Source organism: Zeugodacus cucurbitae, chromosome 6 (genome assembly GCF_028554725.1).
Source record: "Zeugodacus cucurbitae isolate PBARC_wt_2022May chromosome 6, idZeuCucr1.2, whole genome shotgun sequence".
NCBI classification, from domain to species: Eukaryota; Metazoa; Arthropoda; class Insecta; order Diptera; family Tephritidae; genus Zeugodacus; species Zeugodacus cucurbitae.
Genome location: NC_071671.1, coordinates 9,575,801 through 9,594,890, shown reverse-complemented (window position 1 = coordinate 9,594,890; position 19,090 = coordinate 9,575,801). Strand labels below are relative to the sequence as shown.

At 37.4% G+C, this 19,090-nt stretch overlaps 1 protein-coding gene across 1 annotated transcript; it reads right to left on the bottom strand.

The window, feature by feature from the left end:
• Positions 1-9,773: 9,773 nt before the first annotated feature.
• On the bottom strand, positions 9,774-18,890 carry LOC105210985 (F-box only protein 39). Its single transcript, XM_054234165.1, has 7 exons — positions 18,008-18,890; positions 12,286-12,431; positions 11,894-12,142; positions 11,486-11,830; positions 11,152-11,421; positions 10,313-10,477; positions 9,774-10,232 (listed from the first exon to the last, which is right to left on the bottom strand). Exons 1-7 carry the CDS (start codon positions 18,081-18,083, stop codon positions 9,954-9,956), a joined length of 1,530 nt encoding a protein of 509 aa, XP_054090140.1. The 5' UTR covers positions 18,084-18,890; the 3' UTR covers positions 9,774-9,953.
• Between the last annotated feature and the right edge of the window lie 200 nt (positions 18,891-19,090).

Sequence of the window (19,090 nt, the reverse complement as noted above, 5' to 3'; positions counted from 1 at the left end):
TTTGTTTGACACACTAGTATTATTTTGTGCATTTTCGTATTTTGCATGCAAAAAAATGCGTATAACTGCACATTCAAAGAATCCGTAAACATAGATTTTCAATGCCAAACGCCGCAGCGTTTTACGTCACAAAAAGAAATGCACGAAAAAGAACACACAATATTATCGAAAGAGAAAACCGTCTACGCTGACGCGACCTTGACACACACGAGGCGCTCTCATAACAATGCGTTGCATACTTTGCGGCGGCGACAAATGTTCTTCATACGCATCAGCATACAGTGGGACACACAGCAATGAACCGGCTATTTTTTCACTTCCGTTTTCGTTTAAAATTCATTTATTTTCAAAAGTTATCACATTTCTATTTTTTAAAGCTTACATAAAAAGCATTTACATGCCAACGCTACTTGGACGAACTGTTCACACGCGATAATCAGCTGCAATGAGTGTGGTGAATTTAAGGCGCCGCAGCGCTGCTTTGCACGCCATTGGCATTGACATTGCAATTTGGCTGACACGCAGTCGCTGCATTTGGCTTTTGTTTATGTGTTTTGCACGATTTGATCGATTTTCTTCTCGCTGAGAGCTTTGTAAGTGCATGTGGCGGCACACGCTCCCACATATATACATGTATTCACCATATTCTTGCATACTTGTTTCTCTTCTCTTACATTTTCACGGTCAAATTGCAACCTGTTGGCTGCATGCAGTTGTTGTTTTTGTTCTGGAAAATTTTTGGTGGGAGCGTGCATTTCGATGTCCATGCACTTTGTGAGCTTTTTGTAGAACTTTCGAAAGCTTCGTGGACTTAAAACTTTCTCTGCTGAAAGTGAGAGTGTGCAACTGCACTTCTTTGCACACATGCTTTTGTGTATAGCGATTATGTGATGGTTAGAGAATAATATAAAATATAATGTACAGTTGCGGCCACTGAGATGGTTCACTTCGGTTTAAATATCTATAAATTAGTCGTAAATTAGCGCTTGGAATCTATTACAAATTTCTTGAGTCGGCTAATGTCGATTCTAGTCTGTAAGGAGGCCACACAATGGGTCAGTATGAATACTGCTACCTTGAACGCAGATACTTCTACCTGGAAGACACTGCAGTGGTCTGGTAGTCTAAAGGTGGTTGATTGAGAGCTTCCGACAGAAGATTCACCCCCACCTTCGCTCTGATTATCGATCCATCCGAGCAGTGATAGCCAGGCGGCTCTCCAGGCACTACCATCCTTCGATATAAACTCGGGGTTGGTCCTGGACTGCATTGGAAAACTCAATAGAGTGTGCAGCAACAACAAACTAGCACTGTTCTGGGTACCGGGAGACAGAGGTATACAAAGCGACGAACTCGCAGACCAGTTAGCTAGAAGGGCTGCGGCTACCAGACCGGTGGGGCCAGAGCCCTTCATTGCCGTTGGTCCGCAAGCTCTGAGAAATGTACTACTCGAAGGCGAATTAGAAAGTAGGTATCGCTACTGGCTGCAAGAAACAAAATGAGACAACCAGTGGCATTTTACACTGACCACTGCAGACCAAGGTGTCATCTGAACAAACTAGGGAGGGATCTGCTCTACGGTCCTGTGCAGATTCTGTGATTTGGAAGCGGAAACACCTGAGCACCTACTCCTGGAATGTCACGCGATTGCGGGATTAAGGAGGCAGGCAATGGGGTCTCTATATCCCCAAAGGGAAAGTATCGCGACCACCAGCCCTGCTGCGTTGCTAAGTTTTCTTAGAGCTACAGGACTGGACGGTATTCTGTGATAAATAGGAGAGGGCACAATACACCGTAGGTGCGATCCTCTAATAAAATCTAATCTAATCTACTGTATGTATGTATGTAGTATGGTCTCATAAAGCCATAAAACCACTTTTGGTGAGAGACTTTATCTTTTCCCAATAGCTCCACTGCAGCATTATAGAGCTACCGAAGCTCTTTGCACTTTCTCCTCAATGTATGGCTTTCACGAGAGCTTTTTATCTAGGACATTTCACTTTGTCCACTTAAATAGGGAACACCGCAAGTGGTGAACGACCTACTGAAGGAACTGGAAAATCAAGGCTGCCGAGTGATAGCCTATGCTGACGATGTAGTCCTTAAAGTAAAGGCCAAAACTCCTAAACACCGTCTATGAGTTGATCCAGGAATACTTAAATGTGGTAACCTGCTGAGCGCACAGAAGTGGCTTACCTATAAACCTAAGTAAACAGGACAGGACAAGGAAGTATTAAATTCCTAACGCCACCCTTTCTTCATTGGGAGGCTGCAGTCTGCAACCCGGTCTGAAGTGCACATGTACTACCCAACTCCGCAACGAAAGTTCTATGACAAAGCAGACTGTAGATGAGATGTTTGCTGAGTTTGTAACTGCAGTCAACCTCAACATTATTTAAGATGAATAGTCCTAGTCCTTGTCCGACTGCCAGGTCCCCTACTACTGTCAATTACCACAGTTTAGTTTGCACTGAGTTGTCGTAATATCGGTTCGGTGCCACCTTAGAAGGCATTGTCCCACTTAATTGGATATGTCTTACCGGTCAATTCCAAAAAAGTAATACCGGATTATATGTAAATGTCTTCGATGACAGCACTATATATTACATCTAACTAAGTAGAATTTTACACACAAAACCATAAGACCTTATTCAACAGACACAATAGTTTGTGCTGTAAGGTTAGGTTAAGTTAGGTTGGTCTGGTAGGCCTGCAGGCCACACATAGACCATTTATGGTCCTTTGCGATACCAGAATGGAGTGCCTTCACATGTTCCCTGAGTAGTAGTCATCGTTTAGGATGCCTGCGCCTGACGTGAATTTTAATAATTTTTGAGGCTTCACTAACGATATCTCCTCTAACTTATCGTATTGTGGGGCCCCTAAGTACCTAAAACGCTGTCTCGCTAACGCAGGACAAACGCACAAGAGATGATCCACTGTTTCCTTGGTGCCCCGTTCTTGACATTTTCTGCATTCCTCCCGATTTGACAGCCCCATCTTATAAGCATGTGCCGCTACTAGACTGTGACCGGTAAGAATGCCAACCATGGTCCTACAGCATATCGAGCTCCAGTAGGAACCTTGTATATTTTTTATCTGCCGCTTTACACATAACCTTTGCAGTTTTACACCCCGGTAGATCCTTCCAGCAAGATATGAATTTTCTTGCCATGCACCTGTCTATGTCGTCGTACAGAATGACCAGGGGTTTACCGATGTTGATTATGTTTCCGGGTGACAGCTGTACACCACTCTTGGCAGTCCCGTCTACGATTTCGTTGCCCTCGTGGCCTGGCACCCAATGGATGTGTAGCCTATTCCTGGCGACCCTGTCCACCGCTGCCCTGCTGCTCAAGACACTTTTGGCCGATATTCGACACGAGGTTACTGCCTTGATTGCTGCTTGGCTGTCTACTGTACTGTTAGGTACTTCAGACGTATTTTTACTAGATGAAGCGAGTTCAATTGAGCGGTATTTTGGTAACTAAGAATTCACTTAACATATTTTGAGAACATATTTTTCAAATACAAGTATATTTATTTTTCTTCATCTAAATTAGAATAATGACAGTAATTAAAACCTTCCATCTCACAAATAACAAATGAGATTCTTGACATAATACTTAACTAGTAGCACTTAATAGTGATATCCGCCATAACCTCCCCAATAGCCGCCATAACCGCCGTGATGATGATGATGGTGGTGGTGATGACCGTGATGGTAATAAGGTATCGGTGGTGCTGGTATGGCGTAGTAGCCCACCCACACTGATGGCAACGAAATCGACATTCCAACGAACGCGACAAGCAGAAGGATCACAAGTGCGACGAACGACTTCATTTCCCACTTAATTTTATACGAGTCTGTTTGTAGATTGTATGAAAATTCCCGAATTGTGTGCTCAACTCTGGCTAGGTTGTTTGCTAATAGTATGCGAATCAAGTGATTGCAGCATTTTATAGAAATTTTGAAATTTATATGCTTAGGAAAACTGGTATTAAATGCTTGTTGTTGTTGCGCGTTGATAACTAAATACATCAGTACAGACAGTAGTACGTGGGTAATCGCTTATTGACTGTTCTGTCGATAACGCTAACAAATGATATAAACAAAGTACGTTGGCGGTGATTTTTCGTAGATTTGCGGAAAATATGAAATAAGAGTATACTTAACGTTGGTTAGGTACGAAGGATGTTTCCTTAGAAAGGGAAACCCACTTAGACTATCAAAAGCAGTCCTTTCTGATGCCATAAAATTCAACACCCTTACTTATTTATGAATCGACAAAGCGCTTAGAGCCTATCACAAATTTGCAGAGGTTTTAACTTCTGTATCCGCTAATTCGCGGGGCGCCCAAAAAAGTGAGATCCAAGGATTTTTTGTCTAGATCTCACAAAGCCGGGACATTCCAAAAGGAAATGTTGGGTGGATTCTATCTCACCTTCTGCTTGGCAGCTTTTGCAGCTTGCATCCGGTAAAATTTTTAATTTGACCGCGTGAATCCCGATGGGACAATCGCCAGTTAGAACACCTATAACTTGGGAAAGATTGACACTGTTTAGGGCAAAGAGTTCCCTTGACCTCTTGCGATTTACTTTGAGCCAGAATAATCTTGCGTCAGAACAGGTGCTAGTCACTGTCCAGCGCCTGATCAGTTCAGTTGAGAGCCATTCATCCAGAAGCAAGTTGCAAGCGAACAGCGGCGCTCCTATTTGTTGCCATTCCACTGTAAGTGAGACCGAAGTGCCTAGCCTAGCTAGCTCATCAGTCTTGCAGTTTCCTGCAATTCCGCTGTGGCCAGGCACCCAAACTAGTATGATTGCGAAGTGTTCCGATGCAACCGATAGCGAGGACTGGCAATTCTTTACCAGCCTGGAGCTCACAGTCATTGAGCTTAAGGCTAATATTGCGGCCCTACTATCAGAGTGCATCGTCACCCCTCTGAAAGCAGCTGCACTCCGCAGCTGTGAATCCGCTGTAACCTTTATGGCCGCCACTTCTGCTTGAAACACGCTACTTAACGTTTGGCACAAGCACACATCGGATACAATGACCGAAAACGGCGAGTGATTTTGATGACTGAAGTTAGTCCTAGACAAGAGTATAACTACTACTAGTATAAATAGTTTCGAATCGGCCCATCTTAAAAAAAAATTAAACCAAATATTCATCTTTAAAAATGAAGCTTTATTTCTAAAAAGTATAATTGAACGCTGAACCAATTCAACACCTTTACTCCTATGAGCATCGTTAAAGGTACTGAATGCTTTCCAACAAAATAATTTTCCAAATTATAATATACTTATATGCCACTTATAAACTATGAACCATAAATTACGAGCACTACGAGTTATTTTCCAACATTTTGATCATTGATCCGTCACCGTCAAAAATGTGGATAGGAGCGATAGCCATTGAAGCCACCATAGTATCCGTAAGGGTAGCCTGAATAGTGTCGATGATAGTACGGAGCGCCATAGTAGATCGGTACAGAACGCACAACTGGAACACCAACACCGACGCCAACGCCAACTCCCACACCAACTCCACCAATTCCAATAATCGGCGACGTGTACACTTGCTGCAGCACAAGTGCGAAACACACAAAAATTGCCAAAAGAAACTTCATTTCACTGCTGAGACACAACTAAACGTCGTTCGATGGACACACTTTGGACAGCGTCTGAAAAGCGATTATGATTGCGAAGAATATGGGTAAAGCTATTTATACAAACCATCTTAGACATTATTGTGAATCACTTCCAATTACCTTATGTTGATCTAGAAACTTGAAACTTGGCTTAAATGAAATGCAAATAAACATAAACACGACTTAAAGGGGAGTTAGCAGGGAGCTAAGCAGAAGGGAAGGGTGGTGAAAGAATATTTACACATAATGTTTGTCTTTTAATTTTTATTGACTTTATTGATTTATAATTATTTATGTATGTATGAATTTATAGGGGGATTATTCGGTGTGAAAAGGTGCGCACTGATAGTCATAATTGGCGGAAAGAGTAAGCCAAAACAAATTAATGGGGTTATGAATAACCACTTACTTCTTAAATGATACACCTTTTTTCTGAATATATATTTTGAAATTACACTTACAACATATTTTGGATTTACCGCGAATTTTCAATAACAGCTTGTAACTCTTTGCTCAAACCTTCAAATTTCTTCACGAAATTTTTATCCGGATTTTGTTCTTATTGTTGCTGTTAAATATCTATTTACCACCCTGTAATTTCTTTTATCGAATTGTCACTATGGTTTGGGTAAATCAATAAAAGGGGGTCATCTCAAGTGACAGCCTCTTTTTTGGGGATTTTTATAGTCTCGCAACAAAAGTTGCTAAAGAGAGTATTATAGTTTTGTTCACATAACGGTTGTTTGTAACATCCAAAACTAAACGAATTAGATATAGGGTTATATATACCAAAGTGATCAGGGTGAAGAGTGGAGTTCAAATCCGAATGTCTGTCCGTCCGTCTGTGCAAGCTGTAACTTGAGTAAAAATTAAGATATCTTGATGAAACTTGGCGCACTTATTTCTTGGCACCATAGGAAGGTTGCTTTCGAAAATGAGACCACTGCCACGCCCACAAAATGGCGAAAACCGAAAACACATAAAGTGCCATAACTAAGCCATAAATAAAGCTATGGAAATAAAATTTGGTACGAAGGATCGCACTATGAAGGGGCATATTTGGATGTAATTTTTTTGGGGAAATGGGCGTGGCCCCGCGCCCTACTAAGTTTTTTGTACATATCTCGCAAACCAATAGAGCTATAGAAACCAAACTTTCAGTCCAAAAATGAAAGAAATCGGATCATAACCACGCCCACTTCCCATACAAAAGTTAGGTTGGAAATTACTAAAAGTGCGTTAACTCACTAACGAAAAATGTCAGAAACACTAAATTTCACATAAGAAATGACAGATGAAAGCTGCACTCAGATTTTTTTTACAAAATGGAAAATGGGCGTGGCGTCGCCCACTTATGGCTCAAAAACCATATCTCAGGAACAACTCGACCGATTTCAATGAAACTTGGTTTGTAATAGTTTCCTTACATCCCAATGATATGTTGTGAAAATAGGCCAAATCGCTTCACAACCACGCCTACTTCCCATATACCAGAACTTTGAAGACAATCTGAATCGCTTACTTTACAATATATAAATTAAGCACTAGTGAAGATATCGATGCATAACTTTGCACAAATACTACGTTTATAGTGTGGCAGCCCCATTCTAAAAATCGCCGAAATCGGACCATAGGTTGTCAAGTCCCCATATATCGAATATGAGGACCTCGGTGCTTCTAATCTAATATTAGGGTTTCCAACTTTCAATGGACTTTATACAATATATATGACGAATATGTGGGTCAAATTGTGTATTACAGAATATAAATAAAATTAAATAAATAAATTGCGAGAGTATAAAATGTTCGGTTACACCCGAACTTAGCCCTTGCTTACTTGTTTAGAATCATTTTTCTACGACCAGTAAATAGATAGAGCTTTAAGTTAATTATCATTTATTAAGATGTATTTCGACAGTATAAATGTAATTTTTTAGCTAAAAATATTGCGGAGAACACAAGTTACAGCGTTCTGTACACCCCCATCTCGAAAAAATTGTATCGCACGATCCTTCACGATTCCAGCAGATTGGCTTATCTGAAACCCAAAAAACTAGCAGCGTGTTGAACTGCCAAATGAATATACCCAGAATTGATTATTGGATAATATTCGAACTATAGCAGCCGTAGCTGAGAGTTCATATTTCTTTAAACATGATGTCAAACATGAGAACACCACCGTCAATGGCAACGCCGTGATAACCAACTATTTGATGCCTGAAATTGAAGTACGTGATCTTGGCGATATTTGGTTTCAACAAGACGACACCACATCCCACATATAGCATTCAATGAATTTGTTGAGAGAACACTTCTGTGAGCAGATAATCTCACGTTTTTGGCCAGTCGATGGGCCACCAAGATCGTGTGATATCACACCGTTAGACCTTTTCCTGTGGAGATATGTAAAGTCTATGCGACAATTCCGCTTCGATTCAGGCCTTGGAGCAAAACAACACACGTATCATTCGCCAGTTACAAGTTAAAATGTTCGAACGAGTCATCGAAAATTGGACTCAGTGGATGGACCATCGAGACGTAAAATAAATACCAAAGAATGTTCTTTCGAATGATAAGAAAAAATCCTCATTAAATTTGAATTTTCTTGTCCTTTGGTAGACATTTGTGACAATTTTGATCTCTGATATGATCTCTTCATCAAGTGTCCCTTTGAAGACCATACTGGAGCCATTTGGAGGCGGCTCAGGTTATGTAGAGTCACAATTTGTAGAGGAACCTCTTGAAGTATAAACTTACCCATAGAAATCTTACAAGGTTCCGTTTGGAAAGCTATATGTAAATTAATTTTCTATACCTAACTATTAATTAGTTCGAAAAAAAAAAATATTACAATCGATTTGGGGAGTTAACTAACCGTTTTAGGCAAAAACTACTAGTAACAAGTGAAGAAGTAAATCGAAAACTTCTTCTATTGGCTCGAAATTATTACAAGATTATTCAATGTATTTGCTGGTGGACCCTTTTTAAATCATATATCTATCTTCTTTTCATTCTAAATAGATGAGAGAAGAAAGATTCGATTGCCACTACTAAAACCAGATGACCGGCCCTTTGAATCTATATAACTATACTAGTTCTCGAAATTGAAACCCTTGGATTTGCTTATTTGCATTGTCAGAACGGGTACCGATTCCCTAGATAGACAGTTTTTCGGTTAAGTTGGTCTTGATATTAAGTAATTCTTGACCATTATTGTCAAATAAAATAATTGACCAATAATTAAACAGATATTAATACGATCAGAGCGGTAGCATAACTCTTAAAAGTACGCATCTTTTGGAGAAGAAATTTAATTTTTTAGTGATTGCAATTATGAAGCTTTTTTTAATTGTAAAAAAGTGTCTTTTCGGTCTAGTTTTGTTTGCTATTAATTTGAAACACAATAGAGCTGCTGAATTAACAGTTTTATGGAAGTAAATAATTATCGGGAAATTATGAGAGAGAAAATTGTTTACTATATCAATCAGAGAATGTGAAAGTTTTCTGTTTTTTGGTTTGCAGCCTCTGGTGTGTTTCAGTACGGTACAAATATATGCAACACCCTTTAAAAATTCATTATTAATACTATTTTGAGCTTGTGATGTGTCATAAACATATTCGAAAGACCAGCTAAAGTGATTCCCCGACACAAATTTACCGAATTTGAGCAAATATTTAGCAAGTAATGTTTACTTATGTCGAATACTGTAACGCTGACAACGAAAATATTATTTGAGATGTGAGATGCGAGATTTATTTGCACATTTAATTTAATGAATTCATTAGTAGGTTGTAGGCTTATCGACTACGTCATTTAATAAACAAATATATACAAATAAATATTTTAGAAGTGAAGTTGGTTAGTAAATAGTTTGAGTTTATTTGTCATTAATCACTATTTAATTAATTTATATGATTGAGGGAAAACCCCTCATCTATTGACAAAAAGTCATTGACTAGGGCACTTGATGTCACTAGTAATTAATTTGCATCACAGCGTTAATTGCTGAAAATCACATGGTATTCTTTAACGGGAAAATTTTTCGCAAGATCATGCACCTTTAAAAACAACAAATATGTCGAAGTGAAGTCCCACTCTTTACTATATAAAAACGCAACTTAAGTTTTCAACAATTTTATTGTTGTATTTTTTTTGTTAATAAATTAATAAATAGAAAACAATTAACAGCTATGCGTATGCATTTGAGCAAGCACTTCGGCACAAACACACACATACACATGTATGTATGTAACTATGTACATATGTATTTAATATCACACTTTCTCACGTCTCGCAACTCACGCCGCTCTTTGTACATCCACCTGCAGCTGCTTGTAGTCGCTGTCGCTTAGGAAATGCCACTCGTAGCCGAGCATTTGCGACACTTCACGTTCCACCGCCTCATAGGAACGTGACGTGTGCCGCAGCCATAAATAGAACTCATCGGTCCATTCGGGATGTCGTGGCCAATCGCAGCGTATGATGACCGCAAAGCGACGCACATGGAGGCGACGCAGATTCTTGGCGGTGCGCGCGATCAACAGCACAGTGGAGGTGGACACTTTCTCGCGTACGTACTGTGGAGAAGATAGACATACATATGAAGGATAAGTTATTGCAATACCGTTATTTGCTTAGTATTGTGCGAGAAACTCACCAGTGTATGCAGATTGAAACACTGACGAGCGATCAGCAGCATCAGACTGTCGACACGATTGTGAAATGGTTTGGGGCAGGTAAAACGCGGTAGCATTTCGTATCCGTAAACGCTGAGCTTGTTTTTATAGTGGTCCACCATGCGTAGTACGAAATCGGTTTTGATCTAAAACAGAATAGAAATAAATCATTTAAGTATAGCTTGGTAGGTTGGTTTAGGTTATTAGGCTAGTCCAAACTTATATCTTATATCAGAGTTTCTGTTCAGTTGACCATGTAACATGAGGAGACCGAAAACTTAAGCTATCTCTCTCTTCAGTTTCATTGCAGTATGTTCTTATATCGGGTGATCCAAGTAGAGGTACTTTTTTCAATAGCCGTACGCAGCAACTCGAACTGATGTATGAAGGACTTGGTGCATTTTACGTCGAGATCTCAATTTGAAAGCGCAAAGAATACAGCTTGTTTGAGAACTGAACCCGATTGACCAAGTGACATCGCATCGATCTATGGGCTCTTGAAAAGTTCCAAGAAGAACTGACGTTTTCGAGCCAAATTCTGTTCAGCGATGAGGCCCATGATAACCGACTACTTGCTGCCTGAAATTGAAGCTTGTGAACTCGGCGACATTTGATCACAACAAAACGGCGCCACCTCCTATACATTGCATCAATCAATGGATTTATTAAATACCAAAGAATGTTCTTTCGAATGATTATAAACATTCTCCATTCAATTTAAATTGTCTGTGTTTTTTTCTTAAAAAAAGTAGGAAACCTCGAAACCCGCTTTACCACTTATATTCTCCTTGAGTATAGTTAATACTGGAGAGCAACTAACCTTTGATTTTGGCGATTCGTAGGTGACACTGTGTACTGGCGCTTCTGGCTGGAACACAACTTCGCCTTCGCCCATTGATTCTACGCGCAGATGCACCTTTAGCCGCGGATTGTCACGTTTCAGCTGTCGCCACGCCTTCACGCTACAGGGCGAAATCGAGAGGTAAGTGGAAGTATAACGGTTTTGTAGCAAATGTAAATGTTTCAATTTCGTATCGGCTAAAAGCAACAGCGCATCATCATCGATGTTTTGCGGCGAAATCGTCAGAATCTGTAGATGAAATAAAGTATATGTATTTCTTTCGCAAAAATGGTAAAATATTTTCACGACTCACCTGCAGATTGATAAACAGCCCCACGTGCATTATGGGACAGTGTGTGGTTGTGACATTCACCAGATTCAGTACACGCATTTTCGTGCAGCAAGCTTCCAGCACCTCATCGAGTAAATGTTTCGCCTCGAAACGTTCCAGCACAAAATCGATTAATTTCAAGGTACGCAGATTACGCAATTTGGACAGGAGTTCCTTGAGACCTTTGAGCAGTTGACCGCCAGTACCGAACAGCTTAATGCCCTCCGGATCGTTGGCTTGCGACATATTGCAGGGGAATACGTAGACAAGTGAGCGTATGCGCGAGCCAACATTCTTGAGATCCGTTGGCGCTTTCAACTCAGAGCCCTTTTAAGAAATGTGATTGAAAATATAATTCAATTAAATAATAGTAATAAGGCCGGTTCTCACCTTGTCCATACTCCATGAAAGCATTGTCATAAATTGAAAGATATTATTGAAGCTATGCTCCGGTCTGAATTCCAAACCGCGCAGATATTTACCAACTCGTGACAGACAATTCTGCGTACGTATATGGTCCAAACAATATTGCCAGCCCGAGTAGTAGTTGTATTTGGCGCGGGTGAGTGTACGATCGTCTACCAGAAAGTTGTGCCACACCAGGGGTAGATAGAAAGCATTGTACCATTGTTTACACACCTGAGGCGAGGGTTAAGAGAATAATAGTTATTCAGAAATGAAATTATGATAATAAAGGGTGTCTCAATAACTAAAATAATATGAGTTTTCGAGTGATTTCGAAAAGTTTGGTTTTGAGTTCTATTTCTAGTTAGTATACTCACCAAACTAGCATAGTACCGTTCTCTGTAGGTTAAATATGAAAAAATTTCCTCCAGCAGTATATCCGGTAAAGTGTGCCATTTCGAAAAGTTATTGTCATTTTCAGTCAATTCTTCATCTTCACTTTCATCTATGTCTATATAGCAAGCTAAGAGCGGAATATGATGATTAATATTGATCATAACAAGAATAAAATGTTGCTACATCTATGCTGCTGATGTGGCTTTATCGGTTAGAGGTAAATTCCCAAATACCCTCTCCAACCTTAAACAAACATTATTAAATGATATAAATCGATGGAGGAATCATGGAAATGAAAAAGAAGCAGTATACATATAGATCCAGTGAAGCTTTTAGAATGACTTCAGACCACTTTTATTTAATGCCTTCAGACCACTTGGACTGTAAAACACTTCCCTACTAGTTGGTTGCAATAAGGGGTTTCTAATATACTTAGCAAGTTACCGTTTCTACCAAATATCATGGACTATGGTAGCCCTTTTAGAAGTAAATCTAAATTCACCATTCAACATTGTCTTTCCCTCTAGAGTGTAGTGGGATTAGGGCGAGGTGGACAAAGATTCAGAGATAATTATCTATACAAACGGATCCAGAATCACCTTCCGGCTACCGAATCACTGCAGTGCCGCTCGAAACATGTTGTAGATATAGCTGAGTCTTGGAGAAAACAATCCCCGATTTGATCAACAACGTTTGAATGGAATAAGTGCCGCACATGCCGAATTGAATTAAAAAAGAAAGATATTTAAAACTCTAGTAGGGGTGTTATTGGAAGATACGCCAGGAGACTAGGACTGATTACAATAGAAGTTGCCAAGAAGTAGAAGAAGCAGAAGAAACTATAGCAAATCTTCTATGCTGGTGCAAGGCTTTTTATAGTAAAAGAATGACAACTATCGGTCGTGGTTTCGGAAGTTGTACACTCAAACTTTGTGAATTATATATCAAGACCCTAGGATGGTTCAGATAGAAGATAATAGTACAAAGGCTTCCCAAAGACGTAGTCGTCGGCAGATTACCACTGTACTTAATGGATTAATTTAAATAGGAAAAACTGAAGGTGGTCTGTCTACCTTATGTAATATTACGTTCACAAAATGAATAAAGAGCACACTGACAAGATACATACTTAACTGTGGATAAAACTACGGCGTGAAAGCACAATACAATTATCCGACTCTGGACGAAGTGAATTGAGGATGATGAATTACTCTTATAATAGATTAATTACGCGAACGACCAATTAATTAATTTTCTTCAAAATGCGAAATGAACTAGTTCCATTGTAAACAAAATTATCAAAGTTAGCGTCACTTTGAGAGCAATATATTTAGAATGATTGGATAAAATGACATAAAAGTATTTAAGTACTTGAATACAATTATCGAGATCGATAGATTTTTTGTTTCTGGCGCAATATTTCGGCCAAGTCAAAGATTTTTTTTAGCCCATTTAGCATGTACATAAGGTAACGAGATAGTGGACGAGATTGCCAAACGAGGCGTAAAGCTGTCATCCGAAAATATGATGAACGTAGATAGACCTATACACTGTCTATATGATGATCTAGACAGAAACTTGGTAAAAAAGTTGGAAGAATATGCCGGGATGCAAAACCGCAAAAGTTATGTGCAAGGCGGTAGATAAGAAGTACACGAAAATTCTATTGCGCTCGATAGAAGCAAATGTAGGAATATGGTCGGCATACTCACTGGTCACTGTCTCGTGGCGGTGCACGCCTACAAGATGGGGCTGATAGATCGTGACGACTGCAGGAAATGTCAAGAGCAAGGCACCAGAGACACAATGGAGCCCCTCTTCTGTGAATGTCTTGCATTATCAAGACAACGGCTTCAGCAATCTGGAAAAGATTTCGTTGGCAAAGCCACAAAGCCTTTTGAAATTCGCAACAAGCGCTGGCATCCTAAACGATGACTACTCCTCATTAACCAAGTGATGGCACTCTATCTGATTTCACAAAGGACCAAAACTGGTCTATGTGTGGCGTTGTAGCCTGCCAGAGTAACCTAACCTAGCATGTACATATATCCACAAGTATTATGAAAATAAAATTCTTATGTAGGATATTCTCTTATCCCGAGTTTTACGAATCACTCAGGAAGTTATAATAATATTGCCCAAAGTTCTATGCAAATAAAATACTAAAATATTCTCTGTAACAACAACAAACGAAGCAATATACATGTATAAGGTTACAAAAGGAGTAGAGTGGGTACCTCTAGTGGCTTGCAATGTGTAAAAAGATATATTAATATTATTTGTAAAATAACATGAAGTACGATTTCGCTAAATAATTTATTTTTAATTGTTTGTACAATATAACATAAATGTACAGATGTAAATACATATATGTATGTATGTACATGTTATAATTTAAATCAAAAATAGCTACAAAATTGCGCGTCCGAAAAGACAAGTGAAAATCAACAATAGAAAATTGAATAAAACAAATAAAACACAGCAGATGTACACAAATATAAGTATATACAAGTTTTAATAATATTCATTTACATACATACATACCAATAATCATATGCACGTACATACATATATACCATATGGATATTTCAAGATTTGGTTAAATCTTTGCTCAAAATTATTTATTAATATTCAAAATACAATTATTGCCTATAAATGTGTATAATTTCTAGAAAGTGTTGAAAATATAAATAAAATGAGAACTTAAATGGCGAAGTAGAAATTAATAACATTTCGTACGTGCATTTCAATGTGTCCAAATATCTATGAGTATATTATATACGCTGTACAGTGGTGCACAGAAATATTTCACAACACAGCTTGCATATACAAATGCCAAAATTTTGATAAACACAATCTGGGAACATGCTTTTTCAATATTTCTATTTACTATGTTTGAACATATTTTAAAGAAATCGAAATTGTACCGTTATATTACACTGTACAACTCTCGGCTGTGTATTGCACCAAACTTTTTTCCGGGAGAAATCCGGGAGATTGAGTATCACGTAAAAATATTATACTCTTCGAAGTGAGCTCCCAGAATCGAAATATTTGGTTTCCAAGTTCGAAAAAAAGACTTTTTAAAATAAAGTATTACTAATTACAGGATATAGCTACTAAAAAAATGAAAAATATATATATAATCTAGATTTTCTTCTTAATTCAATTATAGCTTATATGACTGATGTTATAAGGGGTCCAGTATTTTTCGATAGAATTTTTTTTTTCGAAGATTTCGAAGATATAACTTTGAGCCTTCATAACATCTGTCATATAAGCTTGACCGAATTTTATATACCATTTAATTAAGAAGAAAATTAATATTATATCCCGGAAAAAAATTAGTTTGGTCCAATACCCAGAAAAAAAGTAGATTTTGCCGTATAATAATATAATTACTGATATGACAAGCTAAAGAGGAATAAAAAATCTCAAATCAACGTTAAAGTACCCTCCGCTGTATTATTATTGTTAGAGTCACCACTGCACCACCACCGTTTCGAAAAATCTTACTTAGTTTAAAAGTTATTAATTAATAAATACCATGAAATCGGCCAAATTCCCCATAGTGCACTGCTTTTACTCAATGCCTATAAACCGCGCTTTTCATTTCAGCACTATTAGAACTCGAAACCTAGAAGGCATGAAATGTTCATACAATTCATCTTAAATAATATATGGCGGTGGATTAAAATAACATTGAATACAAATTCTTTGGACCTACCACAACGATAGAATGTAGGAAAACAAGTAATCTATAAAAAGATTTTCTCCAAGAGTGGACCAACACAGAACAGAAGTTTGTGAGTAAAAAATCGAGATGTAGCCGCCATGATTTGTTGAGTTTTATGTTATTGATTTGAGTAAATCATATTGTATACCAATAAGTTAGAAAACAATTAATTAATTAAGCAAAGAAATGACATGTCTCCTTTTATTCATGACATCATTAAATATGTCACTTTCTTCCTGTCAAATGAACTCCAGTAATGTAACGAGATAAGTGTAATTGGCAAAATTCAATATAAGAAACACTGTCTGACGAAACAGAAAACGTTCCAAAAATACTTATGAAGAATGCGTTGTAACCTTACCCAGGTCGGATACAAATCCAATTCAGTTCGGGTTACATATACCCTACTTTTTTTCGAAAGGGAACATGTAATTTTGACTTGTAGGTTGGGTAGTAGAAAACCATTAATTATTTTCTGAAACTTAATATGCCTCATCCGGTATATAAATTGAATCTGGAAGTGTACTTGAATATACAGTGGAACTTCTCTAACTCGAATCACCATAATCCACAAAAAAATTCGAATTAGAGAGACTTCGAGTTATAGAACATTATAGAACATTAAAACATACATTTTTCAAAAAGCTGTAAAATATAGATTTACCCACAGTTTTACTTATTTACTTCGCAACAAGTTGTATTTAAATATATTAAAACATGTATTTTGTAATTTTGTTTGTTGCACTATGCTATTGTTTGGCACTTGTCGTCTATATCTCATGCCTTTGTTACACGATTTAGGAAATCTATAAGTATAAAATCATATTCTTTGTTTGCCCCCATACGATATAGAAAGACACTTTTAAAATTGTTTCCTAATAGTTAAATTTTAAATTTTGTATTATGCCCTTGTCGAAAATTTCAATTTATAGAAGGAAATTTTTATGAAATTTGCCTTCTATTGCCAATTCAAGTGTTCGAGTTATGGAGATCTTCGACTTATAGAAGGTTCGAGTTATGGAAGTTCCACTGTATTTATTAAAATCGCTCCTTTGACAGTTCAAGGGTAATGTTTTAGGAGCTTTTCATATGTAAATACGTTTATTAAATGGTAAGAAGTAGTCAGAATTTTCAAAAAATCAATTTTCTTTTTTGCATTTTCGTTATTATATTCTCTGAAAATTTGAATTTGATCCGGTAATTATTTTTCCGAGTTATTCGACAAATAAAAAAGTGCTCGGGCACTCCAAAACGCAAGTGTGAAACTTTAAATTCTGGGCCTGATCAAAGATTTTTTTCAAAATTTCGATTTTTTAAGACCATTGATTTTGTTTTCCCCGAAAATCTAGAAAAAATTGCCTAAGGTCGCCATTTTGTTGATTTTTGAAAAAAATGCTTCGATTAGGTCCAGGATTATCTATTTAAAAAACTAATTTTTCTTATCCTATTGATTTTAGATGAATCTCCAAGGACTTATGATTTTCACCGCAAGGACTTTTTTTTGGAACTGGGTCACCACAAACAGCAATAACTTTGGAAATTCAATTTTTTTTTTTTTAATTTTCGTGACTTCAAGTCAAAATATTGTGTACTAATGCCATATTATTATTTTTGTAAAACAACATGATACTGAAAATTCTAATTTATTCATGGCTCTGGCTACTCCTAACCCCTTAAACAATTCTAAGAAGATTATTTTGTACTTTTCGTGTCACATTATTTTTGGAACAATGTAAAATATTTTTTTGGATCTCACAGTATACAGTTGTATAAATCTTGTCTCAATTAACCCTAAATACCAGAGCTAAATTGAAACTCTTTTTAAACATGTTGGAAAATAAAACTTATATAGGAGGCACCCTAATGTACAAACATACAGATATATATAATATAGATATAAATATGTATATATGTAAATATTTATTTTACACACTACCGTTATTGGTTACTATTCGCTGCTGCCTTACCCTCATCGTTTTGGTCGATCTTCCAACCGGCTTTTTGCATCACCTCCCTACGTCGGGATACCGTTAGCGCGGCCATTTTGTCAGTGCCGCACTATAACTTATGTGTAGTATATGCAATATTTTTTGGTTTATTTAATAAATATCACATCACCAAAGTATCAGAGTATAAACACGTATATAATGACCACGAAAGTAATATAACGTTGAAACACGAGTAGTTTGAAGAAGTCGCAGCAATTTTCACTTGCTTGTCCTATTTTCTTACGAATTTTTTTTTTTTAAATTTTGTATAAATATTCAATCGAGAAATTGCACAATTGGGTCGACAAATAGTTTGCTTTCAATATTACCAAACAGTTTCGCGACGTATTTTCGACTAGAACAACTCGGTTGCGAACCGAGTGCCGATGGCACAGGTACACACGAATGGCAAAGAAGTGCGCGCGATTTGTATTTTCGAAATTGTAGCAAATTTTTGAAATCTCTATTTTCTAGTTTTCGTTGTACGCCACAGCCGTTGCTGCTGCTCACACATAAACACACAACTTTATGTTTGCGGAAAATAGAATCGAATTAAATAACAAAAAAGAATTATTTAATCGTTACGTTCTCTGTTTATTTTTAAAAACAGCAGCAAAAAAGATTATTTAATCTTCGTGTTTTCTTTCAATGTTTCACATTTCTATTTTTTATTTTTGTTTTTGTTTGTGTTCGTTGCTTTTTGGCGTTTGTTTTTTTAGTGATTTGTTCGTAAACGTCCGTGCGACCACTGACACATTTCACTTTTTGAAAAACGACGCACGAGTGTTTGCCGATTGGTCCTCTCCCAGTGATTCGAAATCGTATAATTGCTTCGCCGAATTTTTAACTTCCTTTTTTGTTATTTTTTAGTTGTTTCATCGCATTGCTTATGCTTTCTGATTCTAAACACTATTTTGATAGCGATTTTTTTATATATTCTTAACGATTTATATATACATATATCGGAGGTACTTATACGTCTGGGTATCGCATTTGCCTTTGCCCATACACACAGTTTTGTTTTGCTTTGCGGTTTTTGGTTTTCACGTGTCGTTTCATCCG

Coding starts and splice junctions, on each gene's coding strand:
- LOC105210985 (XM_054234165.1), bottom strand. CDS start 18,083: ATGGCCGCGCTAACGGTATCCCGACGTAGGGAGGTGATGCAAAAAGCC. Junction 12,143..12,285: donor AACGGTACTATGCTAGTTTG/GTGAGTATACTA, acceptor CCCTCGCCTCAG/GTGTGTAAACAATGGTACAA. Junction 11,831..11,893: donor TTTCATGGAGTATGGACAAG/GTGAGAACCGGC, acceptor ATTTCTTAAAAG/GGCTCTGAGTTGAAAGCGCC.